Here is a 24,837-nt window from a genome sequence, read left to right as displayed (position 1 = left end):
TTGATTCAAGTCTCTGTCTGCAGTTGCTTTATTTCAGTGAGGTTCTAAACAGAAAAATGAAAGTACTGAACAATCTTTATTCTTAAGTACCACTGTTTTTCCACAGTATAAACAATGACCAGAGAATAATAGACATGCATGGGATCCTTAACCTTAAAATAGTTTTTACTGCAAAGAAATGAACAAAATCAAAAGTTGAGTAAATCAAAAGTTTAAAGGTAACCTGGAATATGGAGCTTTACGTAAGGAATAATTTAGAATTGAAAACAGTATCACGTAAAAAAACAAAAGTACAATAAAGTAACATTTGTGTCAAAGTGATTGTGACCAATGTTTAGTCTTATTAAATACAAATGGCAAATGTTCACTGGTTCCAGTTGCTCAAAGATGGTTTCCCTGCGTTTTTCTTTGTATTGTGAACCGAAACTCGATGAGCCGTAGCATCCTAACTGTGTTGTTTTTTTGTTTTGTTTTTTCTCCTCTTACACAAGAATTTGACAACAATTGTGGTCACAGACATGGGGAAAGTCACTGCTCTTGCTGTGGCGATCTTGAATGTCTCACGGGAGATCTACAGAGCTGAGGTCAGAAAGAAAGCCAGCAAACGCAGAACTGACTAAGCATGGCTTTCTCCCTCCACTGACCAAGGCATTGAATTAAGGACACTTTTAAAAGGTGCCCTGGTAAGACTTTTAGCTGAACCCGTTAAAAAATGCCAGTAAAGCCAAATCACAAACTATGTTCTGTTTGGTATAGTCACAGTTTTTTTTATATATTTTTTTTTATAAGTATTTGTTTGCCTAAAGGACTGAAATTCCTGTCTCCACTATAACAAAATAAAATATCTTGTGCTCACTTCTATCAGAAAAAATATCAATGTTTATTAAAGCTACTTCCAATTGGCCTAAATAAAATCCCTATGAAAAATCATAGTTAACTTAGTGGATTTGGAAGGGCAACAGGGACACACACTGGATGCTGCTCTTGAATGTTAAATGTCATATTTCACTACTCAATTTAAATGATTGTATGTGTTACATGCAGAAATTTCATGAATACAACTTAAAAATTGTGGAAAATCAAACCAAACATTTTTATGTGTGTGTGTGTGTGTGTGTGTGTGTGTGTGTGTGTGTGGTGACCTTTAAGCAAAAGTCCAGCTAACAACCAATGTGCCCAGCAATATGCAGTTCCGCTGTAAACAACCTATATTCCAGTATGTCAGACCAAAATTTTTTTTTTTTTAATGTTTAGGTCTAAACTATAATTCTTTTTGACCATCAGCATTAAGTTCTTAGTACATTTCAGGGAAAAAATGACTAATTCTCCAAATGTGTGGTGGTTTTTTTTTTTGCATTTTTTTTTGTCCAAACACTGTAACCAAATGTTAAATATTTACAGTTATTTACATCTCTTAAACAGATAAATACAGCATATATTCACAAGAAAAGTGTTGGTTTATACACACCAGGTTTGAACAACAGAAATTTTTAAGTGAAACATGTTGTCTGGATCATTCTGTCTTTACCTGTGACTTACGTTTTCAGAGCTGGGCTTCTATTTCAACATGCTACTTACTGAGTGAGTTATTGATACAAATTACTCTGAAGAACTGACGGGAAAAAGTCCAGTGTGCCCAAGTCCTAACTGATGAAAAATTAAAACCTTACAATGTACTGTGCTTTTAAACCACATCAGGCTGCATACTGGCTGGTGCCCCCCCCCCCCCCCAACTACTGATTAATTAGGCAACTTTCCCTGCAGCATATTCCTTTGATGTCATGGTGGGTTACAGATTCTGTCTGTCACACAGACCCTGTAGGAGTCAGTGTGAGGGAAGCGGGTCTGGCAGCTGTGATGTGGAATCAAGGAGCATTATCTCCAGTTTGATTGGCTTTGTGCTGTGCGGACGCTACGTATATTTCACATTCATATTTCATGCGGTGGCGTGTTTGTGTGTACCCTGTTTATTGGTGCACACATCTGTATCTGACTGTCCTGCCTCATGTATGTTGTGGAGTATGCTGTGGATGATTTAGCTGGAAAGTGTAGGTGGTTAGCAGGAGGAGGCACTGATCTTTTCTGAAACCTCTGGGTCTGACTTGGCTATCAGGAAGCGTAGTCGACCTCCTCCCAGACGAATCAGATCCACCGCGCTACATTGAGAACAGGGGAGGAAGTGGAAAGAGAACAACAGAGTCTAATTACACTAAGCTCAGCAGAGACAGAGTAAAGATGGAAGAGCATCTGAGCTGACGCCAATCAATCAAAGTAATCAATTGGATTAAGAGGTTGAGAGTCAGGGGTATGGTTAAAATTGTGGAATTGCCATTCACCCTGTCATCAGTGCCAGAATTACCCAGTGGTGTCTCCACCAGCCCATGATTATAGTCACAACAAACTGCACAGGCTCCCTACCTCTGGTAGTCTGCACCAATCAGACTGGTCCCGTTTACTGCCAGGATGCGATCTCCAATTCTCAGTCTTCCATCAGAAGCAGCAGGTCCGTCAGGGATCAGAGTCCGGATGTAAATGCCTGGAGTGTTGAGAGGAGTGTGCTGTAGGATTGAGAAGTGTTAGTGTCAACTGTGTATGTGTGTGTGTGCGCGTGTGGGGGTAATTTAAATCTGTCTAAATCAAAGTGATGTAAAACACTTGTTTATTATTAGCTGGCAGGTTTCTAAAAAAACTTGCACAGTTCTGGTTAAAGTTAATGAGATTATGTTCTGTTCACATACTAACATGTTGCCAAATACACTGACATTTTAAAATGTCACTGCTAACACAACCGGTACTTTACTACCTAAAATCACATTGCATTAGTAAAAGTCAGTATCTGTTAAAATATGATTTTCTACACATGCATCTGGGTCTGATGTCAGTGTAGCTTTGAATCAGCTGTTTGTTAGTAAGAGAATTTAAAAAAAATGTCAGAGACAAAGGTGCCCTGCTGAAACGTGGACTGACAGGTAAGATTAAAAAGAAAAAACTTCTGTTTACTCACCAGGCCATCAATGAGTCCCATCCCCAGGCCGTAGGGTCCCTTGTCCAACTCCACTACAAACACCACACACAAGTCATCAGGAAGGGGAGGGGCTCCGGGGGAGGATACAGGGAAAGGAAACTCACACCCACTAATACACCCTGCAGAGGACACGGACATCCAAATCCACAACAACACACAAGCGCACACAAAAACACATACACACAGGGTCTCTCTATAGGGTTGGACAAAGGAAAAGGTCTTGCTAGGCAGAGCAGACGCAGACACACACAAACACATGCAAAGATGCAGCTGCAGAGCTACTTAGTCAAACACAAATGTACTTCTGACTAAAGCCTGCAGATGTCACACTCACTACACTGAACAGGTTGCACAGGAGAGGGAATGGTGTCATGTGAGGGCCAGAGCAACTAGCTCATGCACTTGAGCTACAGAGCTGTACTGAAACTGCACAAAGGTGAAAATGTAAAGTTCTATTAACTCAGTTTTGGCCCCTTGGGGCAGAAGGACTCCTTCTGACCACCTCATTAACACGTTAGCAAACAGTTATCTCTGATTGTTTGGCATCGTCCTGGACGTGTGTGTTGAATTCTCAGTCGGGCTCTTACTGGGAGCTCCAAATCCGGACAAAGGGATTTCTTTAATTTACGTAACATTCCTCATCAACTATTGCCGAGTTGGTTTTACGGCCGTTTAGTGCCAATACAATGGTTTTATCAGTAGTCTTTATGAAAAGTGTCATTTTACAGCAGCTGGAAATGATACTAAATGTACAAGCATAAAAGCGGCTAAAAGGTTTGGTGGTGCGGGGTTGGTGATATTAACAACAGACATTTTAAAACCCGGACGAAGGAAGTGTCACTTTCTAAGGTAAACAATATATAACAATTGTTCGAACAAATAAACCCACAAATGATCATGCTGTCTTTGGAAGTTAGTGTAGAAGAAATATAGAAATACATATGGTTAGAATCCCATCAATTAAGAATCTGGCTACAATTATATCAACCTGAGGGTGCAACACTAAAATGGGTGAACTCTAAACGGAATTTTGCGTACTAATAAATTATTGTGTGTGGATACAATAATCTAAACCGGTGAAGTTCATTTAGCTAAAGATCGTTCTGTTTTTAATGCCGTCCCAAATGCTAGTCTCTTGTTACCTTACATTTCAAAAACAGACTAATCACTGGTAGCACGAAGTACTCAGTTGAGCCTTCTGATCCAGGAGAAAACAAACTGGATCCATGTGTTTTAAATATCAATGCAATGCTTAAATATGAACAGCACATTTGGGGTGGACAAAATAACAAAAAACACCATGCAGTATGTGATCTATGTTAAAGGGCAACTCAAGACGATATCACCCAGAGGAGGTTTAGATTATATCATCTGGGGGAGCTCTGGAAAAGCCGGTGGACCACGATCACAACCTCCACGGTTGTGAGCAAAGAGATGACATAATCTGAACCGAAGGTTCCTCCAAATGATGTCATGCGGAGGCATTTTTCAGCCAGAAGAATTGACATCTTTTCATTTAGGCCAGTCAGAGAGAAGAGATTAACAGCCTGAACTAGAGCCATGGGGAGCAAGTTGAAAACTGCCCTTTTACACTCTTACAAAAAAACACTACTTTTTTGAAGATGACGGTGTTTATACAGTGCAGCGGTTTCTGTCCTTGCTCGCATTACTGCTCCTGTGTTCCTGTGATTTTGTCCACCTACTGGTAAGAATGAAACCTACCTTCTAGTCCATTGGTTATGAGTCCATTTGTCTTTTTACATTCTGCCACAGTTCTACTGCTACAGCCATTACTTTTAGTGCTGGGGGGGATCGACCCTGGCCCTCCTCCTCCTCCTCCCCCTTCCGGGTACAGGGGGGTATTGGGAGGAGTCAACAGGCAGGATGGGTCAGGATTTGCTGTTCGAGAGTGGTGAATGGCTCCGTTTCTTCTGAGGCTGTGTGTGTGTGATGGGCCTGAGGGTCTGTCCTGTCCTCTCTCCTCTAACGACTCTGTTGTCACCTCGTCCCCAGGACCCCCAGTGCGGGGACTGTTGTGTGTTGGGGGCAACAACTCCCTCTGTGTCAGGAAAGGGACATTAAAAAGGCAAAACTAGATGTAATTTCACAATGAAACAAATACCTGATGGAAAGACAAATCATTTGCACAGTAACATTGTTGCTCGACACTCCACTTAAATTAGAGGTGATTAAGTGATAAAGCTTGAATGTGCAATTATTTTATCGGCCGATTTACAATTTTCCATCTTTTGGATTGTATATGTGTTTCTGGTCGTGTGCATGTGTACATACGAGGTTGCAGTAACACTAGGGATTATAGTCTAGTCAGCCATGTCCATTAATTAGACAGCCTGAAGACTAATCAGATTAACCATGATTTAACCATGTCTAGGTTTCTTTGAGTGGGCATATGTGTGTGTGTGCCAGTTGGCTGCAGTAGGAGGTTTTTGTCTTTCATTTATGGGGATTATGAGGAAACTCCTCAACAGCCACAGATGCTGAGGCACATGGCCTGGATTACTTGTAGATTTATTATTTCCTTTGAGGGCGTGCCGGAGTCTTTTCACCTGAATTTCCGGCCAGTCAGCTGTGTTGGTTCCATTTGAGTGTGTGTGCGCACTGGTGCACACCCCGGCGTTAGCGTGTGTTTGCGTCTTGGTGCGTAGCCCCCAGAGGTAGTGACGGATGTAGAGCAGCTGTCTGTAGATGCTGTCTTCTATACAATCGCTGTCCAGGTCCACTCTGAAGCCGGAACTGGGCAGTACAATGGGAGGGTGGTTCTCGAAGCTCTCCAGGAGGTCCACTTAAAACACACACACACACACACACGTTAGCATGTACACATCATATGAAGGTCTGACCAGGGATTGGTGGACAGCTGCTTTCACACTCTAAACTTCTTGATGATCAACAACTTTTGGCTGCGAAACATGTTCCGCACGATGATTGGGCATGATTTTTTTTTTTTTTTTTTTTATCCCAAAAGATCTTCCTCTTGCAATCCTCCTCTTTTTTTTTTATCTGGCCTTCTGTGTCCTAACCCAATGCTCTAACCCTAAGTCACAATTCTACATGAAACTGCACAGTGTGTGTGTTTACAAGTTTATAGGATCCGGTTCATGATTGTGTTTTTTCAGTATGAAGTTATTTGCCGCACACGTACACAATATCCTCAGAAAGAAATAATAAATACGAAATCCTGAATGAGGAAACCCAGGATACTGTGCATGTAAACATTCGTAGGCTTTAGAGAATCTCTGTTATCACAAACGGCACAATTCCTTTAAACTAATGACACTGACTGCAGCAAAACAGATGCTGCCAAATAACTGACAGCATCCTTGTCGGCATTTATTTGAAATGGTTTATGTTCACATACAACCTTGAGAAATGATCCGCCCTTCAGGCCCAGTACCCATTACACCAATGACTTTTAGCCTGAATGGGGCTGTAATAAGTGTCTGTCAATGAATTTAACAGATGCAGATCAATAATTTTTCAACCCACAGGCCAAAACTATAACACAAGGGCTTTACGTTCTTAGAAGTTTGTCGATTCTTCTGGCCGCAAAAACAAACTAATACAGTCTCCTATGTACCTGTTCTGTATATGTAAGCTTCATCCTCACTGCTGGGTTGCCATATTGGGACAGGGCCTATCTCTGCTGTGAGCTGGTACTGAGACAGAATCCTGTGCAGCTGGACTGGTTTCAGAGACGGATGTTCACTGGACAACGCTCGCCAACTCAGCTGTAGACAGAGGGGAGAGAGGGAGAGGAGTGGAGAGGAGAGGGGGCGGCAGGGGGGGCGGGAGGAGACGGGGAGAGGAGTTAAGAGGGGGCGGCAGGGGGGGGAGGAGAGGTAAAATTAATCCCAAGTCCTTGGAGATGCCTTTATAATACAGCTAAGCAATTAAAGGAAGGTGAGATGATGTGTGTGTGCAGTCACAAATTGTTTCTGGCTGCATGGTACAGGACATTATCCATCAATAGCCACAGAGTGACTTCATGATGAACAACTCTGTCTGCCTGACAATTGATTAAGGTCAGTCCAAGCTTTTCCTTTTCCTCTTCTCTGCTACATTCACTTTAAAGACTTCAGGATGTGTAATTGATGGCCTCCGTTGTCATCGGCTGATGAAACCAATTTTTACAGCGAGCTGGTGTAACAGGGGTGTGTGTCACCTGTGTGAGCTGCTGCGTGGGTGTGGCCAGTAAGGACACAGTGCTGTTGAGTTTGGTGAAGAACTTGTCAGCCAGATGTCCCAGGCCGGACCTACTCGCCCACTCCATGACCATCCTTAAACATGCCTGAATCTGGAGCACCTTGGACCGCTGGTACCAACCCCGAGATGGACCTACACACCCACACCCACACACACACACACACACAGACACACACGCACGTACAGTGTTTTATTTCTCCACCCTAGGGTGTGTACACATCTGAGAGGTACGTCTGTTTAAAGAGACTGTGTGCGTGTTTCTGTTTGTGCAGTACAGCAAGAGACATACATTTTTAATTAAGTTGATATTGAAGTCATTGAAACAATAGCAACAGCCACCAGCCGCCTGCTCCTTCCAGAATACAAATGGACTGCTGCAGAGGGGCTCAGCTGGCTGGGTATCTTTTTTTTTTTTTTACTGCATAACACACCAGAACTCAGCCTGCTTTTCTCACTCTGCCTAATCCATTCCTACTCTGGCTCATATCAAAGAACTGAAGGGTAGTTTTGAGCAAGTTAAGCAAAGCGTCACCTCTAAAAGTTGAATTAAATCTAGCCTTTGCTATGCCATTGTCAATTTGTAGTTCCATTACCTCACTGCAGCTGTAAGACCTTTCTAAGCTTTTTGAAATGAGCCTCAAAGTGGGCATAGGACTCTGCCTGGCTGTGCCACAAACAGTAAAACCTAGACCAGAGCTGGGTGGCATTTTTAGTTACAGTACTAGTGCGAGTAGAAATTGCACAACAGTCCTTTGTTTTAGACTGTACCGTATAATGTGCACGTTTCATTAACCTTCCTACCGAAAAAGAGATGCACCACATGTAGCTACAGTTGAATTCCAATAGTCTTCTATTTCATATAAGGCTGCAACTAAAGATTGGAAATTTTATCACTTAATCTGACAACTATTTTCTTGATTATTCATTCACTTCTTACAAACAGGACAGTTTCCTATTTCAAATTTGCCATTATTAGGTCTACTGTAACATAACACAAAGAAACTCTGGAAATGATCTCATTTAGCTCGTAGAGTGAGAGCAATTTTGCTATTTCTTTGCTTTAAAAAGACCTTAAATTATAAACAGATTAATCAACCTTTTGTTGCACATCTAAGTTCAGGTCATCGATATCGGAGAAAACATGGTATTTTATGCATTGTAATATACATTCAGTGGCCACTACACTGCCAAGAATTCTACTTTTACAAGGTTGTTATATCAGAAAGGTGATAATTCTGGTATGGCTTTATTATTGAGGTCATAGTTGATGGTAGTGTGTGAAATATATTGGGAGGTAGTTCTGATGTTTTGGCCACCGTATTTAAAATAAATGAGTAATATTCATGGTAAAGCCGCTGTATTGGATTGTATTAGAATGTACAGCTTTACCTAAAGAAGTGGTCAGTAATAAAAGTGTCAATTTCTAATGTGAATGCTTTTCTACACACTGATGACCTACAGGCAACAATGCTAGAACTTTGCCTAAATACAGCAGTCATCTCATAACCATTCAAATATTCTGCAATGTTGTGAATGCATGCGCACACACACAGACACACACAACTTTGTAATAGGCTTATGTCTAGGCATACAGTAATCTATGTGTAAGGCATCGCAAATAGACGAGACATCACTTAACCTCCTAGCAAAGGTGCCACCGTGCTTCATAGCTGCTGTGTGTGTTGTTATTTGGAAATAAGTGTGTGTGTCTGTTTACGTATGTCTATGAGTTGCAGAGTGGCTGATGCAAACGTCAGCGTTACCTGCTACAAACTCACTTCGCTGTTACCATGGACACCATCAGGGGAGAAATATCAATGAGCGACAAAAAGGGAAGCGAGGAGGAGAGAAAACCAGACAGACAAAGTGGGAGAGAGGGGGTGGGGGAGATGAGGTGGGGGACAGGGTTGTCTCTGTATGAATATAATGGCATTTCTCCTCCTGCGCTTTTCAGATGTGATCTCTCCCATCTCAGCCAGCTAATGAAGACATATGGCATGTGCATGAGTGTGTGTGTGTGTGTGTGTGTGTGTGTGTGTGTGCGTGCGTGTGTGTGTGTGTGTGTGTGAGAGAGACTAAAGATACAAAAGGAGGGAGTGGAGAGGTTGGAAGTGATAGGCAGTCGGACTGTATAAAGCTGCTGGAAAATGACTATTTTCTGTATATAAATGTAAAAAAAAACATTAGCAAGGTCATCGGGATAAACTGAATTTCATTCTACACCCTCAACATTAACTCTGCCCCTCCTCTCCTTTATCTCGTCTCTCTCCTTCATCCAACCCCACCCCAACCCTTCGTTGTCTCACCCCACGATGGCCAGATGGAAGGAAAGAAGAAAGGCGAGGAGGGGGGAGGAATAAGGGGGAGAAACAGAATGCATAGAGGAGAAGGGCATTGAGGACATATCTGGGTTAGTGCCTGTCAAAATGCTGACAAGGACATAAGGACACTCACACTCTCCCTCTCTCCCCCTCACTCCATCTTTCTGAAGCCACTGTACACAAACAACTGTACAGATCCTGTGGGAGATCTAGTGGAAGACTGTGTGAGCTTACCTTTGTCCATTAGCTGGTTAAACAGCGACACGTTGGAGAAGAAGAAGAGATAAGCAAACATCTGAGCCTGGATCTCCGGGTGAACTTGGTATCCCTGTAAAAGTTCCTGGGCATTCTGAAACACCTGCACAAAAATTATACACAGGAACACTGGGGTTATGAGAGGACCAGCCAATGTGCACGTTTCAATCATACATTCTCTTTGAGTTCAGCGTGCTGCATTTGGTCCACTTGGAAACTTTGGTAATTGCCACAAAAAAAGTGCTGTAGGTTCAGACAATCCACAGCACAGGCAGATCAGTTTCTCAAGGCACAGGACCATCTCAGAAAGGTCCTAACAAAATCCTAGAACCCAAACTTAGATCTCATTCAATCCGTTGGTTTGAAATAAACATGAGGTTCCAATGAGGGACGCATGCAGAGATCTGGTTGTCTAGACCATGTCAGTCGGTTTTCGGCAGAAATTTTCTTCTTCAGGTGTTTTCTCTAATTATGAGGTTGCATTTTATTTATAAAGTGCCAAATCACAATAAATATAATCTCAAGGCATTTTACAAAGGTCAAAGCCTCACAGCGTTACAGAGAGAAGGATTTTCCACTTTTTATGTTAAATCACAAAATGAAAATGTTTCTGCAGAGATAGAATATTTAAGTTTGCTAAGTCAAGACTGTGTTGGCAATACTGCAGTAGTGACAAAACATTTCTTTTTCACCCAGCCATAGCAAAAACAGTCAGACAAACAGAAAAGCCATATTTCTTGATCTTGAAAGAAAACCCCCAATTGTTTCATGTCCCCCATCCTCGTCTAAGTCAGATTCGAGGGCTCAATGACACAGTGTCCCAGATCCTGGACAATATTGTGATTTAGTTTGTACAGTACGAAATAAAAACGATTTAAGTAGATAAAACGTGCCGTTAGGTCTTTTCAGCGCACATTTATCAACTTGATGCATTTTTCTTAATGACACTAAAGTCCACCTCCTCTCTAAGATGGATTTTGATTAGTGTTACTTCACTTTGATGTTTGACCTTCACCGTGCAGCTACATTTTTTAAACACACTATTTGCATATTGTATTTGTAGAGTCTGTGTTTTTCAAGGAGGAGGAAGGAGCAGGTGTTATTTCAAGAATGTTTTTAGCTAATTTACCATACGAATCCCCAAAAATAATCACTATTTCAAGCAGGGTAGTGTCTTAATTTAGCTGTAATGTTTACAGTTTTAAAAACAAGCTATTCAAAATTAGAGCAAGATGTGGTTTATTAAATAAAGCTATTCGTCAATATTGCTAACACTTAAGTGAGAATTTTATAAAGAATTTTGATGATCTGACTGATGATCCTAACTACAATATAATCACAATACAATATAATACACATGCTTACCTGCAGCACCCTGCGAACAGGCTCAGGAAACCCTACACCTCCTTTCCAGCAGGGCTCAGAGCTGTCGACTGGGAACGGATTACAATCCAACAAACCTGGTAACACTACATAAAGAGCCTGGATGGACACACACACACACACACGGAAGTGATCAGAAATTCCAGAATAACGTGTTCTGGCCGCATGATGATGTGTTATTTTTCATCTATCCTCCTTTTAAGAATAAGATGAAACCAGGTCTCTCATTAAAAAGATGGCGTTGCCCCAGTGACAGATTACCTTAGTGATATAGTAAACGCATTGTTGAAAAGTGTACATGATCACTTCTTCCAAGATAGTCATTGACTCCTCATTGGCTGATATGGTCGCCGACAGCAATGACTCCTTTGACCCTAGATAGATACGACAGAGACGGAGGCATACTTAAAGATATATAGTGAGAGAGGGAATGTTGTAGCTCTATCGGTATGTCAGTGTGAGTAATGACTCTTCAGACATGTTGTTTCCACACTCATCATTCACTGTGTGTGTGTGTGTGTGTGTGTGTGTACCTTGCAGTGTCTCTATGCTGTGTGTGTATGCTGGTGCCCTTTGCTGTATGAAGTAGAGGATCTCGATGGAGTTGGACATCCAGAAGAAGATGGTCTGTAAGTCTGGCACCAAGTCTGAGATACTCAGCAGAGACAGGGAAGCCGGGTCCTGGCTATATGCACACACACACACATTCATATATACATGCACACAAACGAGTGGAGGAGTTAGGAACACAGTTAGGTGGGACATACCAACACACCGACATACATTCTTATATTGGGTAAATGAGCACACATACTCTTTCTTTTTAACACTAGTTGAAAAGCGATACTCACTGCTGAGCTTGCTTCTGAGCCAGCTCCTTTGTCTTCTCCTGCAAGGCGCACGCACACACACACACACAGTAATTAAGTACTCATTAAAGTTTTAGACTGTGTGTAGGAGAACCACACTTTGTGAAGCTATCACTTACCTGCAGAAAGAAATACCACTATCATATTTAAACGCACACTCACAGTGACGTACGTTGACAATTAGTGTCTGAATATAACATGACTCTAATTATAAAAACGGCCCCACTCCTCATTGTTTTAAGCGCTATTTCTCAGTACAACCTAAAACCATTTGAAAAGGGACCCTTACACTATTTACTGTTCTCTCCAAACGTAATTGAGCAGCCGGGCGATTTGTTTGTTTATGCAGTACAGTAAAGACATTTGGGTTTATGATCAACAGGTGCACATAAGACAAAAGTTCAGTAGTTGGACACATAAACTGGCATGTGCAAAGAGAATAGATGAGCCTCAAAATTTTATGGACTGATGAGACCAACATTAACCACTACCAAAGTTAGTGTGGAGAAAGAAAGGATCTGCTTATGATCCAGACCATACTAGCTTATTTGTCAAGCATGGTGGAGGAAGGGTCATGGCGTGGGCTTGTATAGCTGCTTCTGTAACAGGCCAACTAATCTTTACTAATGACATAACTAATGACGGCAACAGCAGAATGAATTCAGAGGTCTACTGAAACATTGTGTCTGCAAATTTCTGAACATTCTGCATTTCACCTGCTGAATAGGAGATTAAAGGAAGAAATATTCATCCTTTGATCTTAATCCCAGATCAGTGTGCAGCAAACACAATCCCTTTCTAATACTTCTGGGGGTGACTGTAAACGATAACGCAGTAAAATAAGTAAGTTATTAAAATTAAATGAATAAGCCACAGTCAAATGGTCACATTCATCTGATTCAGCCTTTTGGCAAATTTGGCAAAACTTTTTCAGTACTGAGCACAATGTGTCACGTGTCGCATCAAAAGTGTCATGTATGAAAAACCTTAAAACGATTCTGGAAAATGTTTGTCTGAAGGCCCTTGTCCTTTAGGACCACTAAGACACACTAGTGCATCAAATTATTAACTTCTATTCTAATCAATGAATAATTGTGTGTTGTTTGTTGCTATGGAGATGGAGATTCAGAGTACAGTGCGTCTGTAAGACTGAATGATCGATGTGGAATGCAACGCTGTTTAACTATTCACCTGAGAAACTAGTCGGCCATGTCAGGTAGATGGCCGACTGGTTTCTCTCCACGGGGTCATCTTAGTCAGAGACCAAAGCACCACAGACACAACAGACAGACACTGACCCATGCAATTGTCTGGATTCGCCGGACGATCTTCAGCAACATTTTTCCAAAACTCCCAGGTGGGAAAGAAGAGGCAGAGTGTTGAATGCACAGACACAGCAGGTACGCTGGCGTCAGCTTATGGTCGTCTCCTGAGAGGGACACACAGGTTAAGTAGGCCAGTCCACCCAAATGGCAAAAACATGAGATTTTGTCAATTACTGCAACTAGCTAACTATGCAAAATGTTTTATTTGTCCAAGCTTTGAAAAATTGGTTTCTGACATTTCTGTCGCATGTGCTTACAACATCCTAAAATAAAGACATTTTCCTGCAACTACTTTATACCTAACACAAAGTCCCTGGAAAAACTGATGCAGTGGCTGTGAGGTCTGTAGTTTATCTACATCAGCAAAATGTTAATTAGTGGATAACAGAAAGTCTGAAAAATATTAATACAAGGAAAGTATTAACTTGTCACAGGTGGTGCACATGTATAATCTGTCATGAAGCAAGAAGCTGAATGTGTCTTATATTGTAGTGCACACACCCCCAGGTTCTATGAGAGACATGATCCTGTTCAACAGCTGGTCTTCATGAGCCTGGTCAAACTCCAGCTGCAGTCTCCTTTTCTGACCTCCCCCTCTTCCTCCTCCACCTCCTTCCCCGCCTGGCAGACTATGTGGGCCTCCTGCTGTCACCCGCGGTTTCACCAGGTGGGGTCTGAAGCTGCGCCTAGCTGCCTGGGCGCTCGACACTTGTGCTCCTCCTTCCTTCAGCACTGAGCCGCACATCTTACAAGTCTGAGCCCCCCCCTCTGCATCCTCCAGGCCTGCATCATAAAGCTGCCCCAGGGTGCGAAGGCGTGCCAAGGTCTGAGCAGGAAGAGGCTTAGCGCCCGTAGGGTCCTTGTACAGGAAGATGTAATGTGCTCCAAAGGAGAGGAGGTCACCGTGTCTCAGCGTGGTGGAGCGTTCACAGCGGGAAAAGTTCACTAGCACTGTGGCGTGGAGGACTGGCTCCACGGCAACGCAGAACCGCTGACTCTCTGCCAACTCCTCTGCCTTGCTATTGTTGTTGGCATGGCGACGGGGTGCTGGGACTCGGCGCAGGCGGCAGTGGAGGGGCAGGATGTCAGGAGAAAACAGGCAGATGTTGGGGCGAGCTGACGGTGTCTCCTGACCGACTGTGTGCTGCTCTCTGTTGAGCAGGTACACCAGGCAGTCCTGTGACACACATCACCAAACATGTCACATCGCCATCACACACATCTGGAACAAAACACAGGAACCTCTTCACTACACTCACCTGTCGATTGTATCCCTGTAGCAGCAGGAGATGAGGGGACTGGTACAAAGAGTGTCTCACCCCACCTCCTCCCTGACTCCCCTCCTCTTTCCTCCGGCTGCTGGAGGCTGCCTCTCGTTCTCTGGCCCTCACAGGACCTGGCAGTGTGGAGTAGTAACGCTTAGGCTCCTCTCCTACTCCCAGCTGAAAGCACATGAGCATTCAGGATGTGAGCCAGGCTAATAACAATCCCACCCATAATACCAATCAGTCATCATGACTAGGCTTCAGCGGGAGGCCCCACCTGGTTGAGACTTGTTTCACTGAGACTGCGACAGAAGGAAGAGTTGCTGGACCGAGGCAGGGTCAGCGTCCCCTTTGCCCTATTCCTCTGGAGCTTACGAGCCTGAGCATTAATATCTACAGGGAGGCAGAGAGAGACAAGGAGCAAGAGAACAAGGGCAAGAGGAGAATAATAAAAAGAAAGAGGCAGAGGAGGGGAAAACAGTGGAGGACACAGACGAAAAAGGTAAAAATGAAGCAGAAAGTGTACTCGAACGTGATGTGCATTGTTAATATGTTTGATTTATGAGTGAAGTCTGAATAAAGTGACTTCTCAGGCTGCAGTGACAGAAATAGTCATGTTTGAGCTGAGTGGAAACGGATTAGAAGCATTCCGATGAAGTCAATGGCACTGGATGGAGCAGCACGTGTCTGACAACAGTGAACCTGATGAAATGTGAACTCAGCAACTTCTCGTGACTTCCGTCTGAGGATTTTTTTAAGGTGATGGCTCACACAGACTAACACACACTCACACTGGTTGAATCACTGGCAATAATGGTGGCGCTAGTGACAACGCAGGTAGAGGTGGTCTCCATGGCAATGACTGACAGCCACCCTACCTGAGGCCAGTCCCCACCTTTAGAGCTGGACTGTACCACTCGACCCGACCGCAGTGGGGAGCTCCTGTGTTTGCCAAGCCCGGACCGACCCATTAGAGCCGCCAGGAATTGGGGGGTTTTGGGCCCTACAGCAGGGTGGGAGGGGTTAGGAGCAGGGAGGCTGAGAAAACACCCCCCACCAATACACCAAGCACATAATACCCTCATAAACACACACATCATTAGCACACCACAACACCCGCATGCAGTTTGGAGTGAAAAGATAAAAAAAAGATACGCAGTTAAAGATGTGACATAAAAGTTTTTCCACCTAAGGTATCACAGTCCAATTAAAAACAGTAACATCTGGTCAGTTCAAGTTGTTTTTTTTTTTTACATTTAATTTTGTTAAGAATATATTCTGTTCAGATGTTAAAACAATTAATTTGGCTGTGATGTGTTGGTGCATTTCATGAAAATCCTACAGTGCCTTTAAAGTGCTATGTCGCTATAACGAGTGTCTGTGAGAATACACACAGTTCACACACATGCGAATGCACGCTCACACATGCACCAAGGAGAGAGAAAAAACAAGTTAGAGAAGGAGACGAGAGAAAGAAAGGAGACTCCAGGGTATGTGAATCTTGCAAACGCTATATCACAACAGAAAGGGGTTAGAGTGAAAATGAAACACATGTATTAATAACTTTCTTCTGGAAGACATTCGTTGTTGTGATTGTACAGTACATGTGAGTCTGATCCAAATGTGTATAATGGGTATAAGTCATGCAAGCGTAGTTGCCGAGTTTTTCAGCACAGTAAAGAATCTTTTAAAAGAATGGAAAAGCCTGTTAATAATCTTTGTTTTTATCCGATTAAGAATTGTTATCATTTTTTATTCTTCTGTGCCCGTCAGCTCCACTGTTATCAAAACCTAATATAAATACATCGGCGTGTGTTTTTTTTGTTTCTCTTATACGACCCAACAAACATCATAATCTACAGACCAAATGTCGGAAGATGCTGGTGATTTTAGTCCCCAGTGTTGAGTAAAGTTTGCTAACAACTATATCCCACTTAAAGACAGAATCCACAGTAGAAATAGATACAAAAAAATAAAATAATGTGAAATTTCTACGGAACCTTTGACCTCATTTTTAAAGAATGGCTTAAACCCAATGGATATAATATGGAGAGCATTGTAAAAATATGGCATTTACGCTTATGTTATGTAATAATTGATGAAAAAAGGACAGAAGCTATTTATGCTTTCGTACTTTTACAGGGTGGTTATTATCATATTCTGTGCTGTGTGAAAATCACACATCTGTATCCCTCAACAATAAAAACAGAAAAAGAGATTGCTGACTGAGTGTCTGGCTACCACAGAAGTTGACATAACAACCAGTAAACCCTGGCATGCTTCATGAGAAGTGTTAGTGTTGCTGTGCGAGCTGAAAATACTCTCTCTCTTTTAAAGACACACTAGTGTGTGTGTGTGTGTGTGTGTGTGTGTGAGTGAATGGCAAACTTTTCATCAATCAGTGAATCAATTTCAAGGTTATTTCAAGGTCATTTCATGATGAGACCCACGTTTATACAGTCACAGACTGATGTTACTGAACTACATATGTTTTCTTCAGATCGTGCAGTTTGTGTACACATCATCTATAAAACTATACAGAATAGAGTCAATGTCTCCTAGAAGCTCATGCGTGAGCCATTTTTTGTCCAGTTGCTTCATTAATGACACATTTCTCACTGTAATAGAAACATGTCATTCGTAAAAACACTAGGGTGCCCACACCCGTCCACACCTCTGGTCACAAAGGATTCAGCTTTCACTCAATCAATCGACCAGCTGTCCATGCATTTCTACTGCACCGAATGTGTGTCTGCCTGTTTCCTGAAGTGCTCAGTTTCGTGTGTGTGTGTGTGTGTGTGTGTGTGTGTGTGTGTGTGTGTGTGTGTACAAGAAACCTAAATGAAAGGCTCTCTCTACAAGACACCTCCATATAAAAGTCACTGGTAAACAGCAAAAGAACAACATCTTCTATAGAGGATAATAACCTTTCTTGTGCACCGCTACACACACAAACACACACATACAATCACTGCAAAGGAGCTAATGAGCTGTGCTTTTGTGCTGAGTTAAACATGTTAAGAAAGGAAGGGAATTAGACCTGCTGCTGTAGGATCTTTGTGTGTTGCACATTTTACCACAAAGGTGGACACCATCCACTCCTCACTGTCTGTCTCCAACCCCCAACCCCCAGACTTGCCCATTTCAAGTCCAGAAGGCTGTCTGTCACAGTTTTCGGTCTCTACAGTGTGAGAAGTTGATGTTATCATACAGAGGATGAAACCCTCAACGTGCACCTTGGACCCTCTCCCCACTCCCTTGGTAAAAGCTAAGGGAGTGGTAAAAGCTAATTACTCCCTCCAGAGTGGCACAGTCCCAACATAATTGAAAACTGCAATAATTATACCATATTTTAAAAAACCCTGCCTGGATCCTGAAGTTACGGCAAACTATCGTCCAATCTCCAACCTTCCATTCCTGCCAAAGGTCCTGGAAAGAGCTGTCAGCCCAGCTTCAGGGTCACCTCAAATGATACAATCTGGCTTCCGCCCCTCCCACAGCACAGAGACAGCCCTGGTCAGGGTCACCAATGACCTCCTAATGGCTGCGGACCAGGCTTTCCCATCACTTCTCATTCTTCTGGATCTCACTGCCGCATTTGATATAGTTGACCACAAAATTCTCCTTCCTCCTCTACAGCATATCGTTGGATTTTCTGGCTCTGCTCTGGGGTGGTTTGGGTTCTATCTCACAAATAGAGCTGAGTATGTGACCCTCTGTGGGGTGCCACTGACACTTCCATCAACTCTCACCTGCTAGAAGACCTGGAGGCGTGGATGGCAGAGAACTTGGTTCAGCTGAACAGCACAGAAAACCAAAGCCCTTCTAATTGGTACCACCCACCAGTTTCGTTCCTCCCCCCTTAATTGTATTAATGGGGGGCAACACTATTACCCTCTCCAACTCTGTTAACAACCTAGGGGTCAAGTTTGACCACCACCTGTCATTCGAAACACATGTCCAACACCTCTGTAGAATTGCATTTTGTCTTCTCAGAAACATAGCCAAACTCCGCCCTTCCCTCTCCCTCTGTGGCGATGAAAGGACAAGGGTCCACACCTTTGTCTCCTCCAGGCTGGACTCATTCAATGCACTCCTCATTGGGATCTCAGGCAGGCGCCTTCAAAAGTTCCAATACATTCAAAACAGTACTGCCAGGACCCTTATTAGGGTGCGGAAACATGAGCACATCACTCTAGTTCTCCGGACACTTCACTGGCTCCCCATCCACCTTCGCATCAAATACAAACTCTTGTCTACTTACCCACCAGTGCATCCATGGAAAAGCCCCACAATATCTTAAAGAACTCCTCACATCGCAAACTACAACAAGATACCTTCGTTCCACCAATACGTATCGCTTCTACCCCTCCAGAACCAAACTCCACACAATGGGTGATCGAGCTTTCTCAGCAGCTGCTCCAGAAGACTCTGGCTCTGGAAGACTCTGCCTGAGAACCTGAGGGCACCACAGACTGTGGACTGTTTCAAAAAACGGTTAAAGAGTTTTCTGTTCAGAAAAGCATTTTAAAGTGATCTTTACCGTTTTTATTTATGTATTTTTATGTTTTATATGTTTGTAGGCTTTACATGTTTTTTTATGTTTTATTCTTGATTTTAATCTGCTTGTGTAGCACTTTGAGATTTGTTAACAAACAAAGTGTTGTATGAATAAAATGAATTATTATTGTTACCGGTATTATTATTATTATTATTATTATTATTATTATTATTATTATTATTAATAATAATAATTTATTATTATTATTATTATTATTATTATTATTAATAATAATAATAATAATAATAATAATAATAATAATAATAATATTATTATTATTATTATTATTATTATTATTATTATTATTATTATTATTATTAATAATAATAATAATAATAATATTATTATTATTATTATTATTATTATTATTATTATTATTGTGTGTGTGTGTGTGTGTCCTCACCGGCAGTTATGGTATCCTTCTCCTTGGCATTGAGCTCCTCCACCTCTGCTCTCCTGCGGAGCTCAAACCTGCGAGCATGTCCTTCTCTGGGCTTCCACAGTTCTTGGAGCAACAGTGGCTTTTCATTGTCCCCTAGCGCACGCAAGCATTCAGTCCGCCACCCTCCCCCTCCTATCCCGCCTCCCCCCTCCAAGCGTCCGATCACGTCGCACAGGACAAAGGTGTGGGCGGCATCCTTGTTGAGAGAGTAACGTTCCAGTGCCTCTTTGACCAGTTCCTGCGCACTGGAGCGTGGTGTGGCCAGGACGCTCTTGTAGTTGGCACCGGCACAGATCTCATCTCCAAAGATCTTCAGCACCCCAGGGGCCGAGCTCTGTGTGGAGAGCTCGGCCGGGTCGTCTGCTGGTCGCTCTGGGGGTTCAGTAGTTGAGCGCCGGTCCCCACGGGTGTTTGTTCCAGTTTCTGCTGCAACGCGGTCTCTGTAACTCAGAGTACGGTACAAGACCTGGTGAACAGACAGACATAATGACTGCGGGACCACAGTATGTCAGACATTATTTTTACATTTAGTCATTAGGTAGATGCTTTTATCAAAAGCAACTTTGCTGTGTGGTGTAGAGATCACTGCTGGAAGCCAGTTCAGAGATCTGAGCAGTGGTGTGACATGACTTGTTTGGCTAGTTAGGCATGAGATGTATGAAGACAATATGTTTATCATGTTCTTCAGTTTAGTGGGGAAGGTCATTATTTGGCTATAACTTATGTAGATATTACACAATTTCCCTATGGGACCAATTAATCTGTTTGAAAGTTCAATCCTGAAACAACCAAAGTACTGAACATAACGGCTTTGACCGAATGATGGACGTAGATAGAAAGACAGAAGGTCTGAGTGAGGGATAAACTATCAGGTTCAGCTGTTGTTAAAATGTTTCATTCAAATGCACCATGTGACTCAATGCTGGTGCTAGAGGAAAAGTCAGGGGATGTTTTAAATCAATAAATCTGGTCGTGGGTTTTTTTGTTGCGGTGTGCAGGGGTCAGCATGGGCATCGCACTGTGGCTTCGAAGCCCCATGCATCTTTCTGGAAACAGTATCACGGCAACACTCAATAGTCTATTTTAGACAAAGAGAATAAAACCAAAACTCTCCACAAATACAATATTTTCATAATTTGGGTGACAACACATTTAGACATAGTGCAGGCAAACAAGAAATACTGTACTGATATTTACTAGAGGGCATTTGTTTTCCCTATTTACTTCGAACACTACTAAACAAGCACAGGCTCTTTAGATTGAGAGTGTTCTGACCAGAATGAGTGTGTGTGTGTGTGTGTGTGTGTCTGTTTTTGTGTGCACCTGTGTGAAGGTCCTGCTCTGCCGTTTCAGGCGACTCTTGGATGGCAGGGACATACTGGCCCCAGAGGAAGAACCGTAGAACATGATGCTGCTATTGGCTTCACAAACTCCACAACTGGTGAGCAAGGACAAACGGTTTAAAAGCTGTATGTATTTGAGTCCATCACACAGGATTCAACTATTTGCACACACACAAGCACATAGAAAAAGTATAAAGCGCTATAAAAAGTATGTGTATAAATCATAATGAACATACTGCAACATCTTACACTTACTTTTGGAGCATTTGTAGATCTGGAAGGTAAAAAAAAAAAAAAATCTACTAATCTATTGTGAAAAATGCATCCACCAAAAATACAATAAAATGCAAAATAAAAAAAATAAAAATAAGAGCACATGTGTGTGTCTGGGAAGTACCTTGATGCAGTTAGGAAATGTCACCTCTGTGCTCAGTAGCACCAGACAAAGGTTTAGAGTAGAGGGTGAGATGCTTTGTGTTTTATTTTACTGTCACCTTTTACACTAGAGAAAGAAAAAAAAAACGTTGGTCAGTTCACAGCAAAAGCAAAAGGATCCCTGTTGAGTTCTGGATAAGGTCCTCGTGGCTTCAGATAATATTACTATTAGCTTTTAAATGATTTCTTGACTGATCTAAGCTGTTTTCGCAACAGAGCCAAAAATGATGATCAGCATCTTTTTGTCCGCCACACACAATTGAGAAGATTGTAGACACAAAAATATATTGTCTACAATCATCTAAAAAGCTGCAGATTCACACATTTGCAAAATCGGGAGCTTGGCACTGTGCCAAAAAATTTGTTATCAAAATAGTTGCTGATTAGTTTTATGATGGCTGTATAATTATTTTGAAATAATAATATATTCCCAGGCTTTCTGCTTCAGAAGGTGTTGTATATGTAGTCTGTCGAATACCAATACACCACAGAATTCTTTTTCACCCCTTTTCCTGTTGAATCATAAAGCTGGGTTGTTATTTTTAAACATACTATGCTAATTTCTGTGTCTACTGTCAAACACAGGGATGTCCAATTTTAATATGAATTTATTTTAAATATCCTACTTTTTTAGAACCTAACAACTACACCGTATGATTCATTGTTGTTATTCCAAAAATGTTCAAATAACAGCAACATAACAGAGAAAAAGCAGCAAAATGTCCCATTTGAGATGCTACAGTCACCAAATATTTGCTGACTCTTCGCTTGATAACCTTGTTGTTTTTTTTTATGCCTATCAATAAGTCTCACTTCAGCATTTTTTTCTTCCCACTGTCTTCCACTTTCCAACATGCATTTCCCAATTTTCTGAAAGCATTTTTTCACCTAGTTCTCTTGCTGGTCAAACAAAGCCTACATTTAAGACAATAAAACCTATATGTTTGTCTGCATCCAGATTCTGCATCTCCACAGAAGGTGAGTCTCAAGTCACTTTTGGCTGTGGAGGAAATGTTTGACCAATGAAGACCTTATAGTGCAGGAACCACCTGAACATTTTACAGCCAGCGTACCAGCAGACTGACCAGCAGATGAAAGCAGCATCTCATGCGGTGTGTTTTGACTGCAACGTATGCACTTATATTTCATTTTCTGCAAATATTTGGCAGGGAGCCTAAAAGGTGGTGTTGTAGCTGACTCTGCAAGCACTGGTGGGATAACGTGACTATTTTAAATGCCTGCTAATCCACAGTAATCTGGCTACTTGGCTGCAGTTAAGTCAATCCTCCAACAAAACCCTCCAGAATGTACACACACACACACACACACAAACTGAGAAAAAAGGCCTACATTTTGCATCAATGGGTTTTGTGAGCCAGGAGGTTGTGTTACATTTGGTAACAATGTCTCAGAGAGAACAACTTCACCAGCACCTTTGGACCTTCTGTCTGTCCTTGTCCAGACTAGAAGAAGGTCAGGAACAAACCGTGCGTTAAGGGAAAAGTAGGCGACTACCACGGGGTGGATAACAGTGAGGAAAACTTGTTATCACTACGGGTCTGCCCTTGATTTTGTGTCCGTCTGTCTGTTTACGACTCCGGGCTCCGTGGTCGTCAGTAGCAACCGCCGTAGCAACAAAAGCAGCCGAAAATCCTCAGCAATTAATCCGCTGATGAGTCGCCAGGCGCGGCCTCTGACGGACAGCAAGTGTGTCTGATGAAGGCGGGCGAGCTCATCCCACAAAATTAATTATTAATTAGCCTGAACATTGTTTCGACACATGAACAAAGCTCAACAACAAAGACGTTTTTTGTTTTTTTGTTTTTACAAAAATGTTGTTTCCAACCGTGCAGGTGCTAAAAGCCGCGGCGCGTCCTGGAAAAGTTGAGGTGTGATTTCGGCAGGGACGAGCCCAGTCCCCTGAGGCTCCCCTGGGTGTCTGTTGCGTTAACACTCACGCTGCCTGCAATGCGTGGCTCCATAGTGCTGGGGAATCCTCCTTGGCTTCTCTGTCATTCTGTCTCATCCGTACGAGGCAGAAAACCCCCGGCACAACGAGGTGGAGAAAAACACCCAGCTGCCTTGTTCCGAGCGGCATCCAGCTGTCCGGGGCTCCCACGCACATCCCCAAAACAGCCCGCTAAGTTGGACGACAGCCAGCCGCTCAGTGCTCCTGTTTGTGTGCGCACATCTCTGCCGAGCGTCCAGCAATGCCCGCTGCCTCCGGCAACCGCATTCCCACATCCACGGAGCTTCAGCTCCGAGCCGCGGCGGAAACACCCGAGCTCTGCTTCACCTCGGCGCACCTGCTCTGACAGCCTTGTGTGCGGGGAGGACACCTCCCGGTGGACACCGGCGGTAGGAGCATCCTGACAAAACCGTTTTTCCTCCTGCAGCTCCGGCTCAATTTTCAGATGACAAGGTTTACAAAACAATATTGATTTTCTTCACAGCATAACGTCTCATTGTTTTCCATCAGTTGTAATTTGAATAATTGTCAGCTGTACAAGCGCCACAGAAGTAGTTCGCGCCCCCTTGGAAGTTTTCACCTTTTATTGTATTTACTTCACTTAATCACTGTCCATGTCAATTTTTTTTTTACAAAAATATGTTTGACTACACGTAACCCAGTAACAAAAACCCAATTGACAATAAGTGATTGAATAGGAATTCAGTCATTATCCTTTTTATGCAACTTACCTGAATCATCCAGTAGTGAATAAATGTCCTGGCCAAAAATTGCACCAAGTGAGTGGAGCTTCATTTTGGAGGTATACATTATAAGATAAATAATAATATGAATTAATAAAGAGAGCGTGGGTAATATAACCAAAACATTCCTCGATTCTAAACATTAAGAAGTTAAAAATAACAAACTGCATTATCTTTACAATTTCATAATTATAGCTCTATATTTTCTTTACATTTCTTCTTTATAATATAATATAATATACTTTTCAACAGTGAGTGGCTGAAATTTCGAAACCTCAATATGATTTATTCTAATGCCCCGACCTATTACTATAACTACCTCTTTGGCTTTCCGATAATTACTTTTTATAATTATGTTCACTACTACCATATAGAAAGTATACAACAAAATTCAGTTTCATTCAGTTTTCCAAGTTTCATTATTTACATGGGAAATTTTTGTTTGTTTGTTTGTTTGTTTGTTTTGTTTCACTATTTTCTAATTCAAAATCTTACCCAGTACTGCCTGTCTGCCTAACTTTAGCCAGATCTACAGGTTATATTATAGACAATGCATTATTTTATTTATGTACATTTGTATAAAATTGCTATATTTTAAATAGCTTATATCTTTTTTATTTCATTATATGATGAAAACTAGTTGGTAAAACAGAGCTGCAGTTGTACTTTCAACAGCC

The 24,837-nt window shown here is 42.2% G+C and overlaps 1 protein-coding gene across 6 annotated transcripts; it reads right to left on the bottom strand.

Moving 5' to 3' along the window:
* Window positions 1-57: 57 nt before the first annotated feature.
* Window positions 58-24,163, bottom strand: radil (Ras association and DIL domains). Of its 6 annotated transcripts, none has more exons than XM_067499669.1 (22): window positions 22,799-24,163; window positions 21,411-21,515; window positions 21,269-21,287; window positions 20,994-21,108; window positions 19,632-20,136; window positions 15,563-15,670; window positions 14,945-15,060; window positions 14,662-14,844; window positions 13,904-14,579; window positions 13,376-13,506; window positions 12,060-12,097; window positions 11,742-11,893; window positions 11,470-11,582; window positions 11,191-11,307; window positions 9,805-9,928; window positions 7,209-7,381; window positions 6,624-6,774; window positions 5,593-5,828; window positions 4,748-5,084; window positions 3,005-3,144; window positions 2,419-2,558; window positions 58-2,156 (listed from the first exon to the last, which is right to left on the bottom strand). In XM_067499669.1, exons 3-22 carry the CDS (start codon window positions 21,277-21,279, stop codon window positions 2,057-2,059), a joined length of 3,666 nt encoding a protein of 1,221 aa, XP_067355770.1. In that variant the 5' UTR covers window positions 21,280-21,287; window positions 21,411-21,515; window positions 22,799-24,163; the 3' UTR covers window positions 58-2,056. The 6 variants fall into 6 exon arrangements, with proteins under 6 accessions (XP_067355770.1, XP_067355771.1, XP_067355774.1 ...); XM_067499670.1 differs by having other exon boundaries at window positions 23,407-24,163; XM_067499673.1 differs by having other exon boundaries at window positions 3,005-3,057; window positions 22,799-24,162.
* Window positions 24,164-24,837: the final 674 nt, after the last annotated feature.

This window comes from Channa argus, chromosome 3 (genome assembly GCF_033026475.1).
Source record: "Channa argus isolate prfri chromosome 3, Channa argus male v1.0, whole genome shotgun sequence".
In the NCBI taxonomy this organism is placed as follows: domain Eukaryota; kingdom Metazoa; phylum Chordata; class Actinopteri; order Anabantiformes; family Channidae; genus Channa; species Channa argus.
Note: the sequence above shows the minus strand (reverse complement) of the source record. Positions and strands in the feature narration are given on the sequence as shown.

Coding starts and splice junctions, on each gene's coding strand:
- radil (XM_067499669.1), bottom strand. Junction 15,061..15,562: donor GGTACAGTCCAGCTCTAAAG/GTGGGGACTGGC, acceptor GCCTCCCTGTAG/ATATTAATGCTCAGGCTCGT. Junction 2,559..3,004: donor TGGGACTCATTGATGGCCTG/GTGAGTAAACAG, acceptor TCAATCCTACAG/CACACTCCTCTCAACACTCC.